Here is a 27,061-nt window from a genome sequence, read left to right as displayed (position 1 = left end):
ATTTCTTTCACTTTACCTTTATCTATTTATCTATTCTATTATAAGATCAAAAGTGCATGACATATAATAAATAATGCTTTGTATACTTCATATTCATATTAGTTATATTTATGTTTGAATTCTGTAACAAATATTATCAATAATGTTTGAGATATTAACATTCTTTTCGTACGATAATCATTCTTCCATTCTCCTATAAGTTAACATTGAACGAACTAGAAAAATGAAATTGATATAGATCAGTAGATGATATAATTATGCAAGTGTAAATTTATAACTGATAAATTATTTATTTTGTTGTGTAACAAAAAAATGAAAATAAAGTGATATTTATTTGTTTGTTTTACTGTAACCAATTTATCAACCATGGACGACTCTAGCATTCTATGACTATAGGCAGCAGATTTAATGAAATATAGCATGTTAACTTAATAGTTACGTGGGGCTAATAACTTTAAAACAGCATGGTATTGAATAATGATTTAATTTTATAATATATTTTTTATTATGAATTGTTGTAACATAAAAAATAAAAAATAGTATATAAAAACGTAAAAACCTTATTCTGCAACTAATATAATATATGTGTAATATTGAAGTAATCTTAATGTAAATATTAACATTTGATTATTCATATGATAATCAAATATGTGAGAAAATTACTAATTTGACCTAATACACTAATTACTTTATAAAATTAGCCAAAAAAATCAAAAATGCAAAAATAAGCACTTAAATCGCAGATGGAAATGACCCATCTGCGATTTTGCCTTTCCATCTGCGATTTTCCTCATTCTATCTGTGATTTTAAGATGCAAAATCTATAAAAACGTTTTTTTGTTCCTTATTTTTCATTATTCAATTTAGAAAAATTTTCTCTCTCGGCGATTCCCTCTGACGATTTCTTGAAGATAATGAATGATTTCATCAACAATCCCGAAAATATGGTTGGATTTTAATTCTTTTTATGTTTTAATTAACATTTATTTAGTACATGTTTTATTTATTTTATTATTTATTTTGTTAGTGTAAAAAATGAAATTATATTGTTTGTGATTGGGTAGTTTTGTTGTATATGATAGATTTAATATTATTTATTAGTAACCTTGAATTTTGTTAGTGGTTGTATGAATGTACAAGTATAGACTGCGTATAATATGCATTGACTTGTTGTACATTTAGTAAAATGATTAGAATATGTTATTTTTTTAAATTCAAAGTTAAATAAATTATTAGAATAATGTTTACAATAATTTTGGTTAGTTGTTTAAGTTGAGAAATTGATATAACATGATTAAAATATCTTATTTGTCGTTTGTATAGTTGTTGTATAACTTGAAAAAATGTATATACTTGTCATATAAGTGGTCGTATAACTTGAAAAATAGTTATAATAATATTTACAATAGTTGTTTGTACACTTGTCGTATAACTTGAAATTTTGTATATATTTATCGTTAAAGTTGAAAATTTGTTATAGCATAGTTAGAATATGTTATTTTTTACAATTTGAAAGTTAAAAATCGTTGGTATACTTGTTGTATAACTTGAAAATTTGTATATATTTGTCGTTAAAGTTGAAAATTTGTTATAGTATGTTAGTATGTTTAGAATATGTAATTTTTTATAATTTGAAAATTAAAAATCATTTGTATAATTATCTTATAACTTGAAAAATTGTACATACTTATCGTTTAAGTTGAAAATTTGTTATAATATGGTTAGAATTTGTTATTTTTTTATAATTTGAAAGTTAAAAATCGTTTGTATACTTGTCGTATAACTTGAAAAATTGTATATACTTGTCATTTAAGTTGAAAAATTGTTAAAGTATGTTATTGTTTTTCAACGTAAATATAGAAATTATTGATTTAATGTTGATTTTTGCATTGTTTATGTTTGTAATTTGAATGTTGGATTATTACTGCATTTAATAATATGATATTTTAAATAAATAGTTGTTTGGTTTTCTAATATGTTATTGTTTTTTGTGCAACATGATTCTAATAATTTAAATGTTAAAGCCATCGTGAACTTAAAAGGATCGGGGTGTAACATATGGGAAGTATTTGATGTGTTAGATGGTGTCAGACGTGTTATTTTTAGACATACAATATTTGATTACTTGTTGGACGCCCCTCGTTTACAAGGGGACGAATTGTTTTTCCACAAAATGTTTCTTCATCAGATACGATCGAACGTTGTTTTATCTCCAGATGGAATAAAACAGTTATATTTTAGAGTAGGTGATACGAAAATTATATATGGCCCGGAAGAGTTTTGTTTGAAAATCGGGTTTAATTTTGGTGACCAAGTTTTTGGATTTATACTTCTTAAGTATTCTCATACTGGTTGTTTTGTCTTTCTCATTACTTCCATGGCAGCGTCAAAAGCATCAATTGTGTACACCCTACAATTTTCCCAAAAAATTTATTTAACTGTCTTACTCTTCCCGAATCTAGATACTATATTGAAATACAAATGGACACCACATATTCCCTGATGAGCGTGAGGAAAAATGTTGGCGACGGATGTTGCTATAGACGGAGACCTGTCAGATATAATTGTAAGCTCATGCATATTGCCTATGCAATCACGCAGTTTTTGAAAAAAAACACGCCCAAGAATCTATATACTCATTTTTGCATATACCATATGCAACAGGTAATATTTGGTTTTGTCCGTCCTTAGTAACTGCAAGTAACATGATACCTTTAAACTCGCCCTTTTGGTGAGCTCCATCTAATACAAGGGTCGGTTTACACAAATTGACAAAAGTGCGTACCTCAATACATTGTATATCTATTCAAATACACCAAACTAAAAATGAAAAAAATTATAAAAAAATTAAAATACTAACCGAACAACCACAACGTACAAAAACTCAAAAAGATCATCACCATCTGTTTTAATATGTGTCACCATACCCGGATTATGTTTAACCAAATTGTGGAAATAAGCAGGAAGTTTGGTAAAAGAATCCTCTTTCGTACCCTTTAACAACAAAAATGCATATTGCTTCGCACGCCATGTCTGATGGTATGAGATTTTGATATTCAATCGAGCATTCATATCATTAACAATATCTTTTCCCCGATAAACTCTACTATAATCTTCAACCAAAACATCAACAATATATTCACCCAAAACATATTTGTTTGCTTGTCGATGATTATGTTGCAAAATTGTTAAAGAACATGTGTGCACATCAACAAATTTATTCACTTGGAAAAGTCCATCTAAATTTTTAATTGCTTTTGCTATTAGTAACCAAGAACAATTTTTCGAAACACACACAACCTCATACCTTGATTTGGTGGATCTACTTGTCCTCTTCTGAAAACCTTCTCGAAGACATTTTTTAACAATAGCACGCTTTAAAAGTTCTTTTTTATTAAATATACTCTCACATTCAATCTTTTGAAGATAGATGTCTACCATCTGTGTTGGATATCTTCATTAATATCAACTGGACATTCTGGTAGAGGGGTTATACCGTAAAAAAGGTTATCGGGAAACTTAGCTTTAACTTCATCACCCAACTCATATCCATATAAATTGCTTTCTAAGTCGGTTATATCGAAAGCTACATCACCAACATCAACATAATCCACGTAAACATGCTTTTTTCATCTTTTTGAGGTTTTAAGGCATAATTTTTTTCTTTTACTTTTATCCACTAAACGCCTAATCCTAACTTTAACTTATTGTTCGGGAACATCAACACAACGACCACCCACGTCATTAAGATATGTACCGACATCATCATTACCAACATACTTGTAATTCTCAGGATCCGCATAATGAATATGTGAATAATTAACATTAACATTTTCAGCCACACTGTGAAATTGAGGTACACTAGGAGTATTGAAAGTACCTATCGGATCGTTACTCCCTTTATAGCTCTATAAATTACCAACCGCCTGATTTCCACTCTGACCAGCCTCATTAACCTCATCTTCATCATCAACCACCACAAACACTAGGGTTTTAGAATTTAATATTTCAAAATTAAAACTATTTAATCAAATTTTAAATTCCAAAAGTTGAGGGCACGTTTTGAAACTTTTTAAAACTTTTTAGATCAAACTTTAAAACAATTAAATTATTCATATAATTTATCCTTATCATAAATTTGACCTTATCATTTTATCCTTCAAGAGCTTAGTGCCTTTCACCTCTAATGGAGTCACAAAGACCAAGTAGCAATGGAAGAATATGAGAGAGGTGGGGAGGCCCTAAAATTGGCTAGGGTTCTCTATGAATGCATAAGGCTGATTTTAAGGAGCCAAGGGTTCCTTATATAGCCGAGGATCTTAGGGTTTTAGATAGAAACCCTAATTTGATTGCTTAAGCCTTAAGCAACCTATGGAAACCTTCTAGAAGCCCCCTTTGAATTAAATCATCTGTAGGCTTTCTATAGATTTCGTCCAAGCGTTTCCAAGGTGATCTAGTAGCCTAGTTTGCAACTATCAATGATTTACACAACCAGTCCCCTTACTTTTAATAAGTTCGTTAATCAAAAAATTAATTCCAAATTTATTTATGATTAATACTAATTGAATAATTGATGGGTTTCGAGCAATACATCATTCTTATGGTGTACATGCAAACCCTAATAGCTTTTGGATCTAGTTTGTCTAATGAACATGAAATTTAATATCCAAAGTTATAAACCTTAGATATGGCATACAATTAATCATATTAACATAAAATAGGGTTTAGATCTAACCCTTGATTGTTATATAGCAATAACAATCTAATCATTGGCTTCAAAAAGCTTAGTGCCTCAAGTGTTGCACCTCTAATGGTGTCACAAACACCACTAAGTATTTGGATGAAGGAGATAAGAGAGGGGAGGCACCAAAAAATGGCTGGAAACCCTAAAGGAACCCTTAGCCACATTTTTGGGGCATAGGGGTCCTTTATATACATGTAGGCTATTCGGGTTTGCAACTATGAAACTCTAATCTGACTACTTAGGCCCTAAACAACCCATGGACTCCTTTAACATATCCCTTGGACGAATTCCTTATGGGCTTCCCATAGAATTCGTCCAACCTATATATTATTAGGTGATCCATAGCCCAATTGTAATTATCTTATAATTACAACTCCGGTCCCATAAGTTTAATTAGCTTCTTTTAGCCACAAAATTAATTCTTAATTAATTCTTGACTAATATTAATTAAACATTATGATTTCTCCTTTAATATATTATTCTTATAATATATTAATAAATCATAATTAAACCTTTCTCTCCTTAGTTCATCCTATATATTGCTATGGTGAAGGCAACCCAAAAGAACCATGCTCACGATCGGGTCAAGTACATACCAAAATAGTTATGGACTTAGACACTAATACAAGAATAATATGATTTTTCAATTAATATATTATTCTTATAATATATTAATAAATCATAAATCTACCTATTTCTTCATAATTCATCATATCAAATTGCTATGGTGAAGGCAACTCAAAAGGACTATGCTACTATCAGGTCAAGTACATACTGATTATAGTTATGGGCTCAGACACCTACTCTAACAATATATTGGCATTCCAGTCCGATGATTGATTGGGTTAGGGGTAATCCAACCCGGTGGTTATCGACCTGTGGGTGTTCTAGTCCAACGATTTATTGGACCCAACATGCTTGTTTATATATGATGCGTGTATTGTGTGGTGGTATTTTGAGGAAAACTTAATAAACTTTGCCTTATAGTGTTTGGTTATGGTTTTAGGTACTTCAGAGGACCATGGCAAAATGAAGGCGTGACCATACACATCCTGATTTTTATGTTGTTAATCTTGGGAGACTCTGTGTTAAATAATAGTTTTGAAACAATGATTTTGTAAACACTTTTATTAGTAAATGGGTTGATTTGAAAAGTTTAAATTGGGTGTGATTTTTAAGATGTTACACTTCCCTTCCTCTTATCGTCAGAGTATTTCTTCACAAATGACATCTAAAGGTTAGTCTAATAGTTCAAACTCACTTACAAGTAAGAGAAAAGGCATAGCTACCCTTTTCGAGGAGATGATATTGTGGTTTAGAAGTTCGATTTGTATAATAAATAAATGAAGACCCCTACAAGTTAGTGGTTTAAACTTACTAAGCGTTTCCTGGATCAACCTTGTAGGGGTCTTCGTTTACTTGTTGTACAAATCGAGCTTCTAAACAATAATAGTATCTCCTAGGTGAGTACACCATTTTCATTGACTTTTAGGTGACTTTAAACCATTGAATGTACCTTCAAACGTCATTTGTGAAGAAATATTCTCATGAGAATTAAACATCAGACAATATAATATAAACGTCACATAAAAGCAAAAATGGCTTTTTCAAAAAAATAGCCAAAGTACAAGGGTTTTCTTGAAATCAGTTTTTTCTTTTTCCAAAAGCTGGTTACCAAACTAAAATCATAAAATTAACAAGTTCAAGTTTCTTTCGTGCTTTAGTAGAAGAGAAAAAACAAAATATATTTTTCGAAAAATGATTTAAATCCAAGGGTTTTAGTACAAGGGTTTTGTGAAGAAGTTCTCTAATGAGAAGAGGAGATGAAGAGATATAGATATGTGAAATTGGGTTCGATTCAAATTTTACATTTGAAACTCAATCATACCACATAAGATCTGATGTGGCTTCCACATCACAATATTGATATGTCACTTATTTGATAACGTGTTAGATTGATGGTAACTGATTCATTTGTTGTCATTACAATAAAATTGTAAATGTAATGACATAATTGAGAAAAACAAAACACAATGTATAATTAAGAAAAACAAAACATAGTGACAAAATCAAAATTTTGATAAACTTAGTGATTTTATGGCAATTCGGAAAAAATGGTTACCGAGAGAATGAAGAATTGGTTAATATTGCAACAAAATAATAAATATAGCGACATAATTAAAAAAAAAATCGGTGTTAAATTGAAATTTTATAATAATGATACGATTTTTTTTTCTTGGTAATGTGCCATTTTCTTAAATAAAACTAGATAATATGATTATTGAATTTCCAAGGTTATCGTTTGTCTTTATGCAATTATATTTTCTAGTTTTTTATTTATTTATTTTTTATTATTTATTTTTTATTTTTATTTTTATTTTTAAAATAAATTTATGGTTCAAATTCAAAATACTAACATGTTTTGAACCGTTTTTTTTTGGAAAGGGAACTTCCTTAACGAGGGTTTTCGAGCCAGCTTTCGCGCACCGACTAATCCTCCGCTGCAAACATAAAGCTTTGCCTTATACCCTGGAGTCACTGCAGGCGAACCTCCATGGCCACAAGGGTTGAGTGGTGCCAGGATTTGAACATGGGTCAATAGGTTATCCACCATATCTTCCACATGTCTTACCAAGTCACCACAACCCAAGTGGTTGTTTTGAACCGTTTTATGATAGTATAACTAGGTTTAATACCCATGTAATACATGAGTTTAATTAAAAAAAATAAATGTAAAATTTTAACAATTTGAAAAGTTTGAATTTATAAGAAAATTTTGAATTATTAAGATTTAATGTATTGAATACATTACATATATAAAGTTTTTCTAATAAATACTTTACATATATATTACTTTACACATTAAATATGAAATTTTAATTTAATAAAATAAAAAATACAATAAAATGACAAGTGGAAAATAAAAATTTAAAAATTCTAGAAAATACCATGTATACAAATGAATAAGAAAAAAATATGTGGTAAAAAAAACCTTCATTTATTATAGTAAGATGGTATATTGTTTTTTTCTAAAGTCTTTTGGTCGGTCTATCATTGTTGTTACAAATTTTAATTAACATTTATTTATATGACTTTTAAATGAATAGAATAAATGGATAAGAAGAAAAAAAAGAGAAAAGGGGGAAATGATTTTGAAAATTTAAATAAATAAGGGGATGTGGGGCTTGTGGCCATCAAGACGTGTAATCCACCACCGTACATCAAGGATCTTAGAGATCAAAGTCATCCAACGGTTCATATTGAATCTCTCTCCTTCTATATCTTTTCCTACACTTCCCTTTAATTTCTGGGCAAGACCTTCTCTCTGTTGCCATTCTTTCGAAAATCTCCCACCTCATAATCTCTTCCCACATCTACCGCCATTTTTTAGCATTCCTCAGGTATGTTTCTTCACGTTCTTCGCGAATCCATTTTTTGTTTTTGTTTTTTTATTTCGTTAGTAGATCCGTTCAATTCTGTCAGATTGTTTTTCTCCAATTTTAGGTAAAATTCTACTATTTCTCTACATAATGCTACGAATTTCGTCTATGCATGTCCACAAAGTAGATTTCCCGTGCTTGTTAAATGCTAGCATTTTCATCTACCGCAGAGACTGTCGTTGAATTTTGTGATCATTTGCCGTTTGCAGTTTCTTTTTTCATATTCGTAGAAGATGAAAAAGCCAGAGACAGTAATTGTCATTTCAGTAGACGTTAGGGTTTGCGACGTAGCAACGTTATGAGCATTTCGTTGCTATAATCGATTATCGATTTTTTTGCTTGTAAGCCTTAAGCAATTATTTGTACTTCGTCGTAATATTTCGAAAAAACTTCAATCTCGTGGTTCGACCATGGAGATTGATGAGATTCATCTATATCAATTTTGTTTTGGCATGAAGCTACTATTATGATTATGGATGTTTTCGGTTCCATTTCCATCTCCATGCCACCTTAAAATTGGGTTCAGACGTCAGCGAATATTTTTTGCCGTATCAATCTGGTTGCAGTCCGTATAAAATACCTATTATCTTTGTCATTCTCTATGGTTGTATCGATCAGAGAATCTCCATTTGGCTCGATGCCATGATATCAGCATCTATCTACTATTATATCATGCCTTTTTTGCTCGTAGTTTCTTCCATAACCTTGATCCTCTGATTAGGTTAGCACTTAGCAGTATAACTTCTATTTGAGTTGCATACTTACACTTTCACAATCATATGAATCTCACAATTGTATTAATGATTTATGTTTGTTCTGTAGTTAACATAAGATGGCAGACTCAGAGGACATTCAGCCCCTTGTGTGCGATAATGGAACTGGAATGGTTAAGGTACTTTATCTTCTCCCCCTTCCACACACACATACACACGAAAACACAGAACTAGTCTAAACCAGGTAAATCTCCATTACAGGCTGGTTTCGCTGGAGACGATGCTCCAAGGGCTGTGTTCCCAAGTATTGTAGGTCGTCCACGTCACACTGGTGTGATGGTTGGAATGGGCCAAAAAGATGCTTATGTAGGAGACGAGGCCCAATCCAAGAGAGGTATTTTGACTCTAAAGTACCCAATTGAACATGGAATCGTCAACAATTGGGATGACATGGAGAAAATATGGCATCACACCTTCTACAACGAGCTCCGTGTCGCCCCAGAAGAACACCCTGTTCTCCTAACCGAAGCCCCATTGAATCCCAAAGCCAATCGTGAAAAAATGACACAAATCATGTTCGAAACATTCAATGCCCCTGCCATGTATGTCGCCATCCAAGCCGTTCTTTCCCTGTATGCTAGCGGTCGTACAACCGGTAAGTCAAAAAGAAACACTTATCTGTGTCTCAGTATCAGTCAGTATCAGACTGACATTGTTGTGTGGTGGTGCAGGTATTGTTCTTGATTCAGGGGACGGTGTGAGTCACACGGTCCCCATCTACGAGGGTTACGCCCTGCCACATGCCATCCTCCGGTTGGACTTGGCTGGGCGTGACCTGACAGACAGTCTGATGAAGATCCTTACGGAACGTGGGTATTCATTCACGACCTCAGCGGAACGCGAAATTGTAAGAGACATGAAAGAAAAACTGGCGTATATCGCCCTTGACTATGAGCAAGAGCTTGAGACTTCTAAAACTAGTTCTTCTGTTGAGAAGAGTTACGAGCTGCCCGACGGGCAGGTTATTACCATCGGGGCAGAGAGATTCCGTTGCCCGGAGGTGTTATTCCAGCCTTCGTTGATCGGAATGGAAGCTGCGGGTATTCATGAGACTACGTATAACTCGATCATGAAGTGTGATGTGGATATCAGGAAAGATTTGTATGGAAACATTGTGCTTAGTGGTGGGACCACCATGTTCCCGGGGATTGCCGATAGGATGAGCAAAGAGATCACCGCCCTGGCCCCCAGCAGCATGAAGATTAAGGTGGTGGCACCGCCGGAAAGGAAGTACAGTGTCTGGATTGGAGGGTCTATTCTTGCATCACTCAGTACTTTCCAGCAGGTTTGTTTTTTTTTTCATCATCTTTATCGTTTACAATAATAAAGCAAAAAATAATGAATTTATATTTTTTGTTGTTGTTGCAGATGTGGATTGCGAAGGCGGAATATGATGAATCTGGTCCTTCGATTGTTCACAGGAAGTGTTTCTAGTTTGTGCAAGTGAAGGAAAAAGGTGTATTGAAGAAGATATTCAACGTTTAATTTTCACTTGTTACATGTCGTTTATGTCATCATAAATGTTGTTTTTAAGTTTTATTTTTTGGTGAATGGTGATGTTGGGTTGAGAACAAGCAAGACGATTATTGTAACTTTCACAATTCTTTCATTTCAATCTCATATTAGAAGCGGTATATTAATATCATCAACTATTTCTTTCACATCCTATTTATATTTTATTAATCATAGTAATGGTATCGGACTATGTTGCTTTACTACCTATTAGTTTTATTACATATTATCTTTAAAAAACGCTTATATTTTTATTAATTATGATGAAAAATATAATGTTTTTTCATGACTTGTAGGAAAATTCAAATTAATATCAAATACAAGAGATATTCCAACTAAACAAACTATAACCAAACAGTTTAAATGAAGGCAAAACTATAAATGGTCAACTTTTGTTTTTTATTTTCCTTAGTAGACATTTAAACTACATTTGTTACACATATAGCTCACAGAGCATAAGTATATAGCAGGGTAACATCAGGTTGACCTTTTATTTTTTCCGCAACCAAAATATGTTAAATAAACGAGTTAAAACTAAGTTGGATCATTTCAATTTCCAAATATAAATAAAAAAGTACGCATAATTAAATACGTTACCAACTTAAATAGTAATTCAAACTTGAGAAAAATACAATTACAAATACAAAACAATTGTTTAAGAGGAATATGTTTTTTTATAATTAATAACGACAAATGCAATAAACCAGTTGAAAATTTACCTAGTCTTTTAGAAAACTAATTTATAAATTAAATACATGACAATTTAAAAACCCTAAAAAAAAGACACTACCATCATACTTCTGATCAGTCCAATGATGCAACTTGCGAGAACGTACCCGCCCATGTGATGACAAATCAACCATGAGTCCTTAACTCTTAGTTTATTAATATGAGATTCACGTTGTGTTCCGATAAAAATCCAACGTCACTTGCAGGAAGATATTTAGTTATAAGATGTCGACTTAATAAAAATTGATACCCAATATTCACAATAAAAAATGCTTATCATGGTTGTCCTTTGCACCTGTTATGTGTTAGCAACCAAGGGAAAACTGAAAAAAAAAAAAACATATTTATTTATAAAAGTATCTATTAGTGTTAAAATTGATAAAACTATAGGTGTATATATTTTTATTGGAAAAAAGTTTCAAACTTTTTTCAATGATAATCGATCTACTTCACTTACTTAACTTAGGTTGGTCACAGTCAAACTTATAAGCTAGTTTATTTTTTGATATCTTTTAGGTTTTCATGTTTGTCCCCCCAAAAATTAGATTATAAGTTATCTTTTTAAAAGCTATTTGGACTAATTTTTTAATAGTTTTTTGACAATTCTTTTTAAGATACTCTTAATTAATCATAAAAATTATTTTTCTAAATATTCTTTTATATTATTTTATATTTTCCAGCTATTAACTATATTTTTAGTTAACAAGTAAAACATTTAATAAATTATTGTGTTCCCATATTTTTAAGCAATATTTTGAGATGGCAACTCATGATGATGATTGTAAGTTTGTGACATTGCTTTGAGATTCACCAAGGAAGTGGGAGTGAGAGTATGGGTTGCACGTTTGGAGGTTTCATTTTGCTTAAAACTTGTTGTGAAATGGTCCCCTTTGCTTTACGTTTTCATCAAATAATTTCATCCACTTTTTCAATTTTAAATATTATTTTTAAAAAGTATGTTTTAAGCTTGTAGATCCAAATATTTATGAATACCTAATAGCTGCAAATTTGAAGTTTTAATTCAGTTTCATTTTTTTTTAACAATTGTTACATTTTAATTTATCTCTGTTAAAAATATTTGAGTATCTGATCACTAATTCAAGACATTTTTTTGAAAGTTGAAGTACTGTTTTTTGGAGGAAAATATTTTATATTGATGTTTGAAAAACAAGTGATTTTATGATTTTATCTATCGAACTAATGAACGCCACAAAGAATTACTATGGCGAAAAAAAGCATTTTAAAATAGTGGGAACTCTCCGATTTAAAGATATATTTTGCAATCATTACCAGATCCAATCTTCTATATTGGTAGATGGAGATCTCATTTTAATATACCATGATTACATTCCATTATTTGTTTAGTTGTCATGTGCACACAAATGTTTCAAGATATCAAAAGATTTTGATTGTTATTCAAAATTCAAATTTGGGTGGGCCTCTTCGGCTACATAAAATGTAACGACGAACGAAATAAATGAATTTTGTTTTGGAACGGCTGAATATATATTAAAAAAAAAATCCTAGTAAGAATCTATAGAACAGAAAATTACAAATGAGCAGAGCTATATGTGAAAGAGAATGAGGAATTATCCGGTTTCTCTTACGTATTTTCCTTCTATTACAAATCTAACCAGAAGACAATATCATCAAAAATGTCTGATTTCTCAGGTTTAACCTTTTCAAAAATCAAATTGTCTCGAAATTTCCACAAACCCCAAAACACAGTGATCACAACTGCGTAAAAGCATTTTTTATATCACTTAAAGAAATTGTTGTTTAAGCAAAGAATTTTTTAACCCGTTTCCCACTTGAATCTTACACAAATCTTCCAAATAAACTCCTTTTGTTGTAATTGATTAACAGCTCCAACAATAATCTATCCAATGATCACAAAAAAAATTCCTCAATTCACTTCTTCCAAATAAATTAAAATCATATAGTACTAAGTCCCTAATGTACGAAATCCACCTTCAAAACTGTGTTTTTGTTTATCTATTTCCTTTTTATCATTAATAGTTTTAGTATTTCAATATGAGCTACGAAGGAATTGTTGTTTGATCACTTGCTTTATAAACTAAGTTGAAATTCAGGATCATTCATATAAACAAAGATAAAGATGCAAAAAAGAAAACCCACATGGCATGATAAAAAAATTCGATATAAAAACAAAAGATCACACACTTTCTTCAAATTCAAACCCAAAAGCTTTAACAATCCGGATAATTGTCACTCATAATCAGTATACAGTTTTCCTAACAAATAAGGAATCCCGCAAAATCAAAAAGAATAATCAGATAGAAACACTGTTGTTTATGGTTAACCTAACTTACATTTGATAGTGTTGTATACCAAGGGTAATTTGGGTAATTACAACTAAGATTCTCGAGTCTTGTGTATTTTCCAAATACCAGCTCTGTATCCCACAGACATCAGACCCATTTCCCACACCATGTTCACAATGCTTAATGGACTCACCTTCGATCCCGGGATTTCAGACCATGTTACAGATATCTCTATTATCGGAATCCCAAAGTATTTGCTTAAATAAACTAATTCCACATCAAAACACCACCTAAAAAAACAAAAAAATTAAAAGATGGGATTTATACAAACATAATCAGCAACTTAACACATGCTCACTCACAAAGTTCATACCTCTTTAAACGGATGTTAGTGAAAAGCTTCCTTGCAGCTGCTCTTGTAAACATCTTAAACCCACACTAATAACAATTCAAAAATGTTTTTTTTTTTGTTCAGAACTAAAATATTTATTACAGAGAAATAAATAAAATATAAACTAACAATAATAACCTGTGTATCACGGACTCCAGGGCCAGCAGCCAGAAGCACCACAACATGGAACCCTTTCATCAAAAAGTTTCTGTACCATTTCCTCTACAAAAAAATAAATTATTAAGAAAAGAAAAAAGAAAAATAAAAGAAAAAAGAACACACAAGTAACTAAACTGTAGCTAAAGCTTTTTTCTCCAAATGAGCACGAGAACCGAATGCCACAATGGGGATATCTGCAACATCTTCATCCGGTTTCATTTCAGCAACTGCAAGGATCTAATACAGAAAAACATCAATTCATATTTCCAAATATACCCTCGATTTAACTTACATGTCACTATGGAGGACACCAACCTGCTTTTCAAGCTTTTCCATGTCATCAACTTTCGTTGCCCCGTCAGCATCTAGCATCAGAAGTAATTTGCCCCGTGAATGAAGCATTCCCTGTTTTACAATGCTTTCGCATAAGCAACAAGCTTTCATCAGTTGACATGTATCAAATCAAATCAAATCATATCATATCATATAATATATATATATGAAATGGGAAATGAATCATCATATGGATTAGGCTCACTTTTCTTATAGCTTCTCCTTTGCCTTGATTCTTTCCAAGAAGCACAACCCTAACATTATCTACTTTATATTTCCTCACAAAGTCAAAGGCTACTCTTTTTGTCCCATCTGAACTTCCATCATCAACTACTATCACCTGTTCAAGAATCAATTCAATTCAAAGTTTCATAACCTTGAATGGAAGCATTTATTTGGTTACAAAATATCTAAAAGATATACCTCATATGAAAATGAGTTGTCCTTCCCTGCACGTTCTTGAAGATAGCTGCACATGAAAATTTAACACAGTGATCAACATCAACCAAGCAAGTCTGCAATTCATGTTCTTTATAAAATCCTAATATGATTGCTTGTTTTACAAATGAAGAGAAGGAGATGGAAAGTTGATGATTTTACTCACTTCATTGTCTCATCAAGAGCTGCAGGCAGTCTAAGTTCTTCATTGTATGCAGGAATGATCAAAGAGATATATTTTTCTGCAGGATCATATATATAAGGACATTCAACCTGCAATAAATTTCTCAAATAGAGTTACTACCCACTAGTCCACTACCAGTTTACCATAAACATTAAGTCATTATGTTTCTTTACTTGAGGATTTTGCCACATTCAATCTATGGCTTTTGCACACATATATCTCTATCACTATTTCACTCTATTCTTCATTGACAACAATTAGCAAAGCAAAGTGCAAAGAAATCAGGGAGCTCCTAGTTCAATTTGATCAGAACCTCTAACATGAATTTGACACGAAGATCCAAACCAAAAACCAGTCCCCAAAAGACCAAAGGGGCAGCATACAAAGCGAGATAGTATAAGTAGGTATACACTAGAAGGCCAAGTGCTATAAACCCTTAAGAAATCATGGGCAACTAAACTCGTCCTTCCTAAGTCCAATATGATACAGATACGTGACAATTAGTTAGAGATAGGACATCGTAAATTAAGATAGGAACGTACCTGTTTCAAAGAATTTGGATCTTCGAAGATCGGGTGAGCTTCGAGATGACTGTCAAAAGAAAATCAACATCAGAAACAAAGACATACTCAGATCAATATCATGGTAAAATTTGGGTTTCAGAAGAAAATACTTGTGGTTCAATCTTCTTCTAAATGTTTCAATAACAATGGCAACTATTAAACCTAATCCACAAATTATAGCTACAGTCAGTGTCAGTTCAAGCATCGTTGACCATCCCCATATTCCCATGTTCACTTTCAGATTCCGACGACGACACAACGAAGCAAAAACTCAACCCACCAAATTTAACCTCTGCAAACCCTAAAATACAGTCGAATCGTGGACGAAATTGTAAAAATAAAATACCAGTTAAAATACAATTATCTGTTTTGGACTTGGCGACTTGCTATTTTAATTTTGATGTGGCTCCTTCATTTACATTATAGAATGAAATTAAAAAAAGAACAAAAGCCCGTCTAGCTCAGTTGGTAGAGCGCAAGGCTCTTAACCTTGTGGTCGTGGGTTCGAGCCCCACGGTGGGCGTTACTTTGTTAAATAACACATCCTTTGTGTTATTTTTGTATTTTGATGTGGTTCGGTTTTGTATTTAATACGTTGAAGTAAGAATTAAAACAAAAGCCCGTCTAGCTCAGTTGGTAGAGCGCAAGGCTCTTAACCTTGTGGTCGTGGGTTCGAGCCCCACGGTGGGCGTATGTTCCTATAATTTTCAGATAATGAATTTTCAATTTTTTTTTTGCTCTTGCTGTGAAGTGCATGAGGCCTCGTGACGCATTATTTCGTTTTCTCATGGAATGTAAATTATTGTTTTTTTTTTTTTAATTACCAACTCAAAGAATGAATGAGTTATATGTAAGAGACAATTCCACTATAGTGTGCGTAGTAATAGGTGTAGCCAAATGGATGCAATGATAGACCTTGTCTCAGCCCATAAAATTTTGTACTTACATATATATCGTATATATAATATATATTTCTATTAAATAAAATGAACTAATGTTAGTATATGGTTTATTCTATTCTGTAACAACCCAAAAATCAAAAGGTAAAAATTTCATTTTTAATATAGCTAAAACATTGATAACATTTATTTCAAATATTTCGAATCATCGTTAAGTAAAACATTTATCAGAGTTCATCCCAAAATCATTCATTGCGGAAATCATAGGTGTGTGCACTGCGATCAATCCGAGCTCTTCTTTTCCAAATCGATGATACTTGAAACCAAAAATGAAAATCGTAAGCACAAATCTTAGTGAGTCCCCCAAGCATACCCCACAAACAATCCACATAATACATATCATATTAGTTGTAAAAGTTATCTCCACCACATAAGCCTTGCATATAATCATATAAGGAAGCCATGGAAACCCTCCAGGGTCTTACACCTAGTGTCATGGGAACCCCTATGTGGTCTTATCTGCTATGGGAACCCCCACATGGTCTTCCTGCCTTGGGAACCCCCACAAAATCTTCATGCCAAACAAGACATAATGCAAACTATGGATACAAACAAATGAGCTAAACATACAAACATATAAGGATGCCCTGAAAATCCTCCAAGGTCTTACATTGGGTGCCACTGTAACCCCCACATGGTCTTAGCCCACTGCCATGGGAACCCCCACATGGTCTTAGCATGAAAGCCATGGGAACCCCTACACGGTGTTATATCCAACTGCATCGGGAACCCCCCGGGGTCTTCCATGCAAGTATCACAAAGACAACTAGCATACCAAATACCACACAATCAACTAGCATACTGCGTATATAACTATTTTCCATGGGAACCCCCACAAGGTCTTCACATAAATACATAATGCATCAATAGCACATTCGCAACAATCATCACATTTAGATAAATGGGTCGACGTTGTTGCCTTAGACCCATTGGTATGGTAAGAAGACTCACCTCGCACTGCAGAAGCTTCCATCAAGAATTCCTTAGTTGCTGCCCCGACAGCTTCCCGAGCTTCATCAAGCTGAGAATGAGTCCTAAAAGCTAAATCCATAAGCTCCTCCTTGATTCCTATCTTTTGTAGCACCTGGTCCCCGATACGTACTCCTTGCTATTTATTTCCTTTATATATTGCCTTGGACTCGGCGAGTTGATGGGCCAACTCGCCGAGTAGGAGTGGGTCAAGGTGCGGGAATGGGACTCTGGACTCGGCGAGTCGGTCCCCGGACTCGGCGAGTAGGCCCTGGTTGGGCAAAAACCCTAATCCGGGTGTTTGCACCCTACTTAAACACTCTATCTTGGCCTCCTTTGTCCCTAACACTTCCAGAGAGCATTAGAGTGAGACCCTCGCCCCCTTATTGATCTAAAGAGAGTTTTTGGCCTTGTGAAGAAGATTGGAGCTTAGAAGGAGAAAGAGGTGGTTGAAGAGTGCAAGGAAAGGAGTAGATCCAAACTCTACGCAGGGAGAAGCTTCCATTCAGGTAGAAAAGTCTCTACCTTGATCTTTAGATCATTAGTTGCCATTGTTGTCCCAAATTGGTGGTTTTCAAGCCCTAAAACACCAAGCTCCATGTGTGGTGCTTAATGATCCAAAAAGGACTTCTGATCTGGACTCATTGGATGAATTAGTAGCATAAAGTTCCTATGGTTGAAGTGATTAAGGTCTCCATTGAGTCTATGACCTCTTGAAGAGATTGGTTTTGGCCTTTTTAGTTTATAGGGCCATGCATGCACGTAAACTTTGCAACTTTACATGATAAGCATGCTAAAGGGACATGGATCTATGGTTTTGAAGCGTTGCATGTCTCAGATTTGGCCTATAGGGGAAATGGGTCATAGGGACTCGGCGAGTTCCATGAAGATGGCCTTAGACTCTGCGAGTTGGATGAACAACTCAGCGAGTCCTATGAAGATTGCCTGGAACTCGGCGAGTTGTTCTTCAAACTCGGCGAGTCGGATCACGAGTCAGTTCAATCGTCCCAAGTCATGAATGAAGAGTGATTCAGTGAGTGGGAAGAAGGACTGGTTGGGTAGAACCGGGTTACTAGGAAAAGGACTTGGTGAGTCCATGCCATGACTCAGCGAGTCCAGTCAAACGGACATTGACTTTGACCAAGGTGTTGACCTTGGGCCAAGGGAGGGTCAGTCTTTTGACCTAATGGTATTTATGGGTGTCTAACCTATGTTTATGGTTTATAGCTGGAGGATTTGCAATCCAGCAGTTAGACGCTCAGCAAGCAGATTTCAGCAGCTACTTTCGAGGTGAGTTACCTTTCAGTAGCGGTGGGTCTAAGGCCACAATGCCGGCCCACCAGTAGGAGACGCATGATAGATGATTGTCTTTGTGATATCATCTAGGTTTGCTACTACCTGATATGTTATATGCTAGCATGATATGTTGTATGTGATAGTAGTAGAGTTCGGTTGTTAGGACCGAAGGGTAGCCAGACACCCCAGATACGTCTGACAGTATGTGATGATATGTTTGCATGTTGGCTTGTTATGTTATATACAATAGAGGTAGTAGGAGGGGACCAGTCCCCGAGTTTAGCTGTTAGGAATGCAGGGTAGTTCAGGCACCCCAGATATGTCTGATAATACGTTATGTTATGATATATATGATAGTAGCAGTAGGGGTGAAATAGTCCCCGATGTTCGGTCGTCAATCAGCACCCCAGAATGGCTTGACATGGGTAGTCAGCACCCCATAATAGCTTGACATGGGTAGGTCGGCACCCCAAAATGGCCGTACCGGGTAGGTCGGGCACCCCAGAAAGGCTTGCCAATATGTATGATATGTGATTGTATGGTATGCGGTATGATGGGGGAACTCACTAAGCTTCGTGCTTACAGTTTTCGGTTTTGGTTTCAGGTACCTCTTCTTCGAAGGGGAAGGAGCTCACGCGGTAGCAGCACATCATACACACGCTTTGTATTCCGCACTATGAGATCTTCCTGGGGAATTGTACTGTGTTTTTATTATGATTTTATAAACTGGTTTCCAGACACGCACATCCTTTATGAAATGATATGATCAATGAATGTTTTATTCTAATGTTTTTCTAAGTATGTGTATTTAAAAATTAAATTTTTGGCTCGTATTTTTGGGGTGTTACATCTTTGCATCAAACCCCATCTTCTTGAAAATGGATCAAACACCCCATAAATGGACTCCATAAGCTAAAAATGCTACCATTGATTATTTATGACGATTTCTAGGGTTTAGAGGGGTGGAGGCTGAAGATATTAGGGTTAGGTTATCAGATAAAGAGCTTAAATAGTGTATAAGACCCTAAAATATGGTTCTAATCTGACTGGAGTATGCCTAACATACATACGGTACGCCCAACATACTCCGAAGAACATTCGCGACCATCCTGGTCAGTACACCCAACGTACTCCAAGGTACGCCTAGCGTACTACGTTCTTCACTAGTACGCCCCACGTACTCGACTAAGTCTGAAAACCACGAAACTTCTAAAGGCCTTAACTTCTTCGTTATAAGCCCGATTCCGACGATCCTTATATCCACGGAAAGGTGACGAGAAGACATATACTTCTAGCAACTCAAACCTTTCTTAAGACCTTCCAAACAAAAATCCATTTTCCACAAAAGCCCGAACCACCACTTTACCAAAATACCCCTAGGCTCTAAAACACAAACCGAACACTCAGATCACTTCTAATACATCACTCGCACCCAAATGAGCCTAGATATTACCTTACCAAGAGCCATACTCCTTATAATGACTGACCTTCGAGCCACAACCTCAGACTAGGAGTCAATTCGGAACAGAGTGTTACATGTTCAAAACTTTAATTTCATATCTCGTTCGTATTTTGTAAATTATTTGGTTTACTTTAAACCAAAATCATGGGTACGCCATTGTCCATATTGCCACCGACAACCCTTATTTTTTCGCACACAGGGTGAAAGTTTTCAAACCTTTCGTTTTTTCTATTATTGTGCAACTACGTAAAAGAAAAAATGTGTCACCGGCAACACCTACTACGTAATCATGCGTCTGTCCCTAGTTATATGTTAACTTTAACAATGAATATGGATGTAATATTTACATCTTTTATGCACACAAACGAACGAGAACTAATTTGTTTCTTAAATTGTTCCATCCTGTTTGGAGTATGTTTCACATGTATACCTTCTATCATGTATTGCCATGAATAACAAAAATTGTTTAAAGCAAACATGAAGGATGGTAGACTGGTACAAAAATAAAGTTTACAAACAATGTTTGAAATTTAAATTTAATGTAGCTATTCTAAAGTTGGTTTATTTGTTAACAAAATAGGATGTATGACACCTTGTGAACACATTAGATATGATATTTGCAATGTTAAGGTTGCGTTTAGTTACGGAAAAACAATTTTTATTTTTCGTTTTTCGTTTTTGCTTTTCAGTTTTCATTAGAAAAACTAGAAAATGCGTTTTGTTAAAACTTATTTATTTTACATTTTTAGTTTTAGAAAATTAGAAAATATGTTTAAAAATTTATTTTTCTATCCATTTTCATTTTTAGAAAACAGTAACGGTGGGGGAGGCGGCTGACGTGGTGGTGCCGATGAGGGCGACGGTAGTGGTGATGGCAGGCAGTGGTGGTGGCAGCAATAATTGTGGCAGTGGTGGTGATGGTGGCAGAGGTGGTGGTGATGTTGGTGATGGGATAGTGGTGGTGGTGATGATGATGATAGGTCGGTGATTGTGGTGGTGGTTTGGGATGGGTGTGTATGTGTGTTTGTGGATGTGTATATGTGTGTATGTGTTTGTAAGGGTGGGGTTGGGGTTTGGGTGCTCTGTGTGTGTATGAGGGGGGAGGGGTAGGCTTGGGAGTGGGGTGGTTTGGGGGTGTTAAGGTTGGGATATATAGACGTGGGAGTGGGGGTGTTGTATTTTAGAAAAAAAAAATTGAATTGGAAAAATATGGAAAAACAATGATTATTGGTTTTACAAAAAATTTCAACTTCTTTGTAATTTATAAAACGGAAAATTTTTATTTTCCGTAAAAAATTTAGAAAAATAGACGAACTAAACACATTTTCAAAATTTAAAATTTTCTTAGAAAAAATTTACGGAAAACGACCCATTTTTCCTAGCTAAACGTAACCTAAAATGTTATATAACTTTCTGAAGAAAAAAACTCTTTATTTTCTTCATCCGAGTATATTTTAAGGGAAGTGCATATTTTTTTCCTATTAGGGTGGAGAAAGTCCTACCCTCCCAACTCACTCAACCCACTACTATATCAGCACCATATCAACATTTATCTCTTATTTTTTTTATATTTTTCTCAACCCACAACACATGAAAATTCTATCATTCCCAACCCACTTAACCCACTTAATTTTTTATTTGAAAATAAACACAAACTAATAAAAATTATAAAACAATAATTTACATAATATTAAAAATATACAAACTAATTTAGAAAATAATTAAAAAACATATAAAATTGTTTGGGTATAGGTTTTGATGCATAATGCACAAGTGATTATTACTTGAATTGAAAATGAGAATCGGGTTAGTGAAGCCGCTTATTAAACCCATTCAACCCACAACTATTAAACTGTTGAATCAGAAACAACTCTGTGGGGGTACCGGCGGTACCTCTCGTAATTATTTCCAAACCCGCGCATGGTATCCTCCCCCCTTATGCACTACATTTTTAGCTCTCCTACGTACTAAGACATTCCATGCACGAGTTTAGTTTGTTACTTTATGTTTTGTGCCTAAAACTTCAAGTGTCATACCGTAGATGATCCGTCAATTGAAGTTTAGGAAAATCTCATAAGTAGGGTTGTTACTATTTGGATAAAACCGAATTATTCAATTTGACAATTTGGATTGTATTATTTGGTTTAAATATTTGGATTATTGGATTGAATTTCTCGAAAACCGAATTATTATTTTGGATTTCACATTGGTTTTAGTTTATAAAATAAAAACTGAACCGTCCAAAAAACCGAATAGCAATTTATTATTTATTTATTTTAATATATTTATAATTATTTATTAATTTTATAAATTATTTTTTCAAAAAAGTTCAAAAGGTTTCACCTAATAAAAAAATTAATATGAATTTTCTCTCATAAATGTTTATCTATTAATATTAAAATATAATATACGTTCTTAGTATTTGTTTATAAATTTTCAATTACAACTAAATATTTTATTTTTACTTCTTCAAAAAAAATTGGATAATAATATAATTTATATCATTTTAAAATGTTATACCTTTTGAAAACCGAAATTATAAAAACCAATCTGATCGAATTATAATTGGGTTGGATCGAATTAGATTTGAATGTAATTTGGAAAATTCGGATCCATATTTTGAAAACCGAAATCAATTTGGATTTACTTAACTTGATCAGATTGAACCGATTCATCCAAATAAACACCACTATCCGTAATAATAAAATACCGATTAAGAAATATGAACTTTACACAACCCATAAAGATTTTTGTGACACTTATTATAACCACACCATTTTCCTCATACAATTATAATAGATTTTTTTAAAATTTAAATATATATATGCAATATTTTGGGATGGTAGTAGAAATTAATATTTTTATCATTCATGAAATGTTTTACTATTTTTGTCACTATATGTTACATCCTTGAGTTATTTAGTTAAATGATGTTTAGGATACTGTAAAGATAGTTGCTAACTTATAAATTAGCTGATAAAAAATGATATTTTTTAAAAATTAACTGATAAATTAGTAGAAATATACAAAATGACATAAAATTATTTAAAATAATATGGTTTTTATGTTTATTTAAAGATATATTTGAGAAATTTTATAAAATGACCTGAAAAACTAGTATAACTAATTTTTTGAAAAGTTAGCTTATAAATTATTTTTTAGCTTGACAAACATAACAATTTGAAAACTTTCAAAAAATAAACTAGTTGTGGTGAAGCAAAGAGAGCCTAAATAACCCAATTTGAACCTTACATCTCATCAACAAGACATATTTTAGAAGATATAAGAAAATACCAATTTAACTTGTAGAAACGACTCATGAATTTGCTACGTTAATTTTTCTTACACAAATTTTGAAAAAAAATTCACACGTTAAATTTATTAAAAAGGAAAAGAAAGTACCAATCTTAGGATTAACCCATCGAAATAGGTCAAAAAAGGTAATGTTGCAAGCTAACTGAGTTTATAAGAAAATATATGATATTTTGTAACATCTTCTTTAATAAATGAAGGTTTTTTTTTCCACTTGTCACATTCTTATTCATTTTGCTACATGTCATTTTTGTGGTTATTTTGAATTAATTTTTATTCCATATGTAATTTTATGGTTTTCCTATTTTATTAAATTTCATATGGTATATAAATTTAATAATAAATGCATATCAATTTCATTAATGGATTTTTCGTATAACTTCAAATTTTAAAAATAAAATCTTATTAGTTTGCTTTGATTATTTTATCTAAATGATTTGTTTTAATTTAAAAGAGAAAAAAAAACACTTTAATTTTAGTAATTCAATATTTTTCTCATTTTTCTTATAAATTTAATTTTATTAAATGTTTATACATATTTAATTGTTTTAAATACACTCATATAATACATGGGGCTCACACCTAGTTTAAAATAAAATTTGGTCGGCGATATGAACATATATTCATATGATCGAAGTGTACATTTTTATAGCATGTTCCATATTTATTATACTTAGCTAGGAATAAACATGGGTTTCTCGTACATATTTGTATTCAGTGGACATGATAATATTAGTATAATGTCGATTCAAGTTTGTAAAGTCGTTTTCTTATCTAAAAGTATACATGGTAAGTAAAAAAAAATAGAAACACAAATATATAGTTACTAAATAAGTCTGTATAATATAATAAAAAAAATGCATATTTTAAAAAAAAGACAACTCAGGAAATTTCTATGAGCTTTTATTATTTATGACACTCGCAGTACAACCGAACCAACTTTACTAGAACCAAATGCATGCCATGTGAACCCTGACTTGAAAGATATGTATACATACAAATGATCATGTTGAAATAAGTGACTATACCTAAACATTTCAAGAAAAAACCATATAGATTTTGTCTTTAGCATCCCCACCACTTGACAAACATTAAACTTAACAGCAAATTTGCTATATAAGACCCCAGTTGTATTTTGAAACTATCACTAAAAACAAAGTGAAAGACATGATCAGAACATAAGAAGCCAAGCCTGGATGTTGATCACGTGAGATGACCACGGCTACCGACTCATGAGCACTTACGGATTTAGTATATGGCACACAGATTTACGAGAACCAAATGCACTTTTCTAGACACAGTGTAAAATTTTCTGAAATTTTTTTAATTCTTTTTCCTACCATCATGCAACCTCTGACTTTCCTCTGACGCTCCTACTATGAAAACCTATGTCCACTCCTGCTCATGAGAGCAAGATTCAAGAACAGGGGTGAATCTTGTTCATTCTTTATAGAACCGCGAGTGGTTGAGGATTAAAGTTCAGACTTAGAATTTAAAGATGATAAGAAAAATGTGTGTTTGCCACTTTGCCTTAAAAAAAGTTGTGGATACAATTCAAAATTATTAATTTTTAGATCATTTGTATTAAAATATAAGAATTAAGCAAATTTTATACCGTAAAGTATTATAGTTTTTGATAATCCAAATGAAAATGTTATATTGTTGAAAATGAAAAGTTAATAGTCACTATGCCAAAACTAAATTCATATTAAAATTCTAGGAAAATGGTATTAAATACATGGTTGTTGGTGGGATAAATAATAATTTAAGGAGAGAATAAATAAATGAAGTGAATGGGGAGGGAACACAGATCAGAGCGAGAGTTATCGTCCTGCCTTGGGATTCTGCCGACGATTCTTTCAAAATGCTTAACTAGCACTGCTAATCCACTACAGATAATTCGATACTAATGTTATAATAAATTAGTAAAGGATGTTAATTTAAAATTACAAAAAAAGTAATTGTTTGTTCTTAAGGACATATATATTCATAAATCCCTCTAATTCAGTAGTAAAACTTGCCCAATAGTGGTATTCGAGCCAAATACATCAGAAATTAAAAATATATTTAGTACAGTTGTCGCACTCAATTTATTGATCCTAAGTTATATTAAAGTGAAGATACAAGAGTATAGAATCCCACAAAATTTAATCAAAAAATTTCCCCAGATTACAAGAAAATATATCCAGTCAAGACATTTTGAAAAAAAAAATAATAAGAACTTAGAAGAGGAAATAAAGGGTGATATGGTAATTTTGACAAGGCTAGTGGGCCATGGCAGCTGGTGGAGCAGGGGCATTAGCATTAGGATTAGCATTAGCAAAGCTAATGTTTCTCTGGTTAGGCATCGCAAGCATAGCAGTATGATCCATGAAATCATTCAAAGCCACCACATATTCCAAAATTACCCTCAGATCGTCTGCACATGAAAACCCTAGGTTACCGGTTCGTCTAACAGCATACACGTAAAACGTTATGCACCCTTTTCTGAACTTGAACCGGGCCATCTCGCAACCGGTCACTCCTCTGATCAGTTTCCGGTTCACTTCCCCTAAAGGAATCTCCGCCGGCCACACCCGGTCCATCGCCACCTTCATTTTTTCCGATTCGAATACGAACAGAACCACCTTCGATTTCTTGGTGCCGAGACCGAGTGTGAGGGTGTGCCATGCATGGTGCGCTAATATGGTGAAGTTGGTAGGGAGGAAACCGGTGGTTGACGGGAAGATAGATGGGGTTTTGTTGTGGATGGGTGTCGGTGGGGGAAGAGAAAGGAGGCGGAGGAGTTCAAGAGGCCGCGCACGGCGGATGGTGAAGGATTTAACGATGAATTGACCGCCGAATCGGAGGCCTTTGACTTCCGACGAGGGTTTGAAAGAGTAATCTGAGGATGATTGATCATTTGGGTGTTTGTGTTTTTGCTTCTTTTTCTTTTTCTTGTTTTCTTTTTCATCCATGGATGAATGAATGTGGTGGGCGGTGGTGGGTGGAAGAAATAGAGAGCGAGGAAGGTTGGTCGAATGGGGTTCTTTATGGTGAATGGTTGGATATTGATTTGTGATAAGAGACCAATCTGAAGCTTTTTCTGATTTTCCAAGTGAAAAAGTACACTTTTCCACAAATCCTTTCATTTAATCGATGATTCAATTTTTAATCATTTTATAAAAATATAAAGAAAAACAATCGTCTTCCATAGAAAGATATTCAAATTAATTACAAATTATAAAAATTAAATCAATTAGACAAGTAATATACTATTACCCAAAGGCAACTCACTCACTACGTTTAGAATTTTCCTATTCAATAACATTAGTGAATGTAGGCAATCAGGTATCACATTTAAAAGAAAAATTAAATTTTTTTTTTACTTTTTTTTTTTACTACAAATCCTCATATTTAATTTAATACTAATATCGTATACTAAAATATTATTAAATGATTATTAAATGTTACACATGTTACTATTTAATTATGTAAAAAGATTTATATGAACAAAAGATAGAAGAATATTT

General features: G+C 33.2%; 3 protein-coding genes and 2 non-coding genes across 5 annotated transcripts; 3 read left to right on the top strand and 2 right to left on the bottom strand.

Moving 5' to 3' along the window:
• The first annotated feature begins 8,012 nt into the window (after positions 1-8,012).
• Positions 8,013-10,618, top strand: LOC145032939 (actin-like). Its single transcript, XM_078981906.1, has 5 exons — positions 8,013-8,145; positions 9,007-9,076; positions 9,159-9,552; positions 9,629-10,242; positions 10,326-10,618. The coding sequence occupies exons 2-5, from the start codon at positions 9,017-9,019 to the stop codon at positions 10,389-10,391; spliced, it is 1,134 nt and encodes a 377-aa protein (XP_078838032.1). The 5' UTR covers positions 8,013-8,145; positions 9,007-9,016; the 3' UTR covers positions 10,392-10,618.
• A 2,743-nt stretch (positions 10,619-13,361) lies between these two features.
• LOC145032938 (uncharacterized) lies at positions 13,362-15,908 on the bottom strand. Its single transcript, XM_078981905.1, has 10 exons — positions 15,662-15,908; positions 15,531-15,579; positions 14,971-15,077; positions 14,790-14,835; positions 14,572-14,706; positions 14,349-14,438; positions 14,169-14,270; positions 14,013-14,096; positions 13,857-13,921; positions 13,362-13,773 (listed from the first exon to the last, which is right to left on the bottom strand). Exons 1-10 carry the CDS (start codon positions 15,778-15,780, stop codon positions 13,575-13,577), a joined length of 996 nt encoding a protein of 331 aa, XP_078838031.1. The 5' UTR covers positions 15,781-15,908; the 3' UTR covers positions 13,362-13,574.
• A 93-nt stretch (positions 15,909-16,001) lies between these two features.
• Positions 16,002-16,074, top strand: TRNAK-CUU (transfer RNA lysine (anticodon CUU)). The gene has a single exon. It is a non-coding gene; the product is annotated as a tRNA-Lys (tRNA).
• A 95-nt stretch (positions 16,075-16,169) lies between these two features.
• TRNAK-CUU (transfer RNA lysine (anticodon CUU)) lies at positions 16,170-16,242 on the top strand. Its single transcript has one exon. It is a non-coding gene; the product is annotated as a tRNA-Lys (tRNA).
• A 9,436-nt stretch (positions 16,243-25,678) lies between these two features.
• Positions 25,679-26,616, bottom strand: LOC145032937 (uncharacterized). Its single transcript, XM_078981904.1, has one exon. The coding sequence runs from the start codon at positions 26,504-26,506 to the stop codon at positions 25,814-25,816; it is 693 nt and encodes a 230-aa protein (XP_078838030.1). The 5' UTR covers positions 26,507-26,616; the 3' UTR covers positions 25,679-25,813.
• Between the last annotated feature and the right edge of the window lie 445 nt (positions 26,617-27,061).

Source organism: Lactuca saligna, chromosome 2 (assembly GCF_052625555.1).
Source record: "Lactuca saligna cultivar CGN05327 chromosome 2, ASM5262555v1, whole genome shotgun sequence".
Classification (NCBI taxonomy): Eukaryota; Viridiplantae; Streptophyta; class Magnoliopsida; order Asterales; family Asteraceae; genus Lactuca; species Lactuca saligna.
Note: the sequence above shows the minus strand (reverse complement) of the source record. Positions and strands in the feature narration are given on the sequence as shown.

Bases quoted from the DNA above. Each gene is read 5' to 3' on its own strand.
- LOC145032937 (XM_078981904.1), bottom strand. From the start codon at position 26,506: ATGGATGAAAAAGAAAACAAGAAAAAGAAAAAGAAGCAAAAACACAAA.
- LOC145032938 (XM_078981905.1), bottom strand. From the start codon at position 15,780: ATGGGAATATGGGGATGGTCAACGATGCTTGAACTGACACTGACTGTA. The intron at 14,097-14,168 runs GTTTAGTTACTT...ATTTTTTTGTAG, and splicing joins AGAAAAAAGCTTTAGCTACA to AGGAAATGGTACAGAAACTT. The intron at 13,774-13,856 runs GTATGAACTTTG...TTGTTTTTTTAG, and splicing joins ACTAACATCCGTTTAAAGAG to GTGGTGTTTTGATGTGGAAT.
- LOC145032939 (XM_078981906.1), top strand. From the start codon at position 9,017: ATGGCAGACTCAGAGGACATTCAGCCCCTTGTGTGCGATAATGGAACT. The intron at 9,077-9,158 runs GTACTTTATCTT...TCTCCATTACAG, and splicing joins ATGGAACTGGAATGGTTAAG to GCTGGTTTCGCTGGAGACGA. The intron at 10,243-10,325 runs GTTTGTTTTTTT...TTGTTGTTGCAG, and splicing joins CACTCAGTACTTTCCAGCAG to ATGTGGATTGCGAAGGCGGA.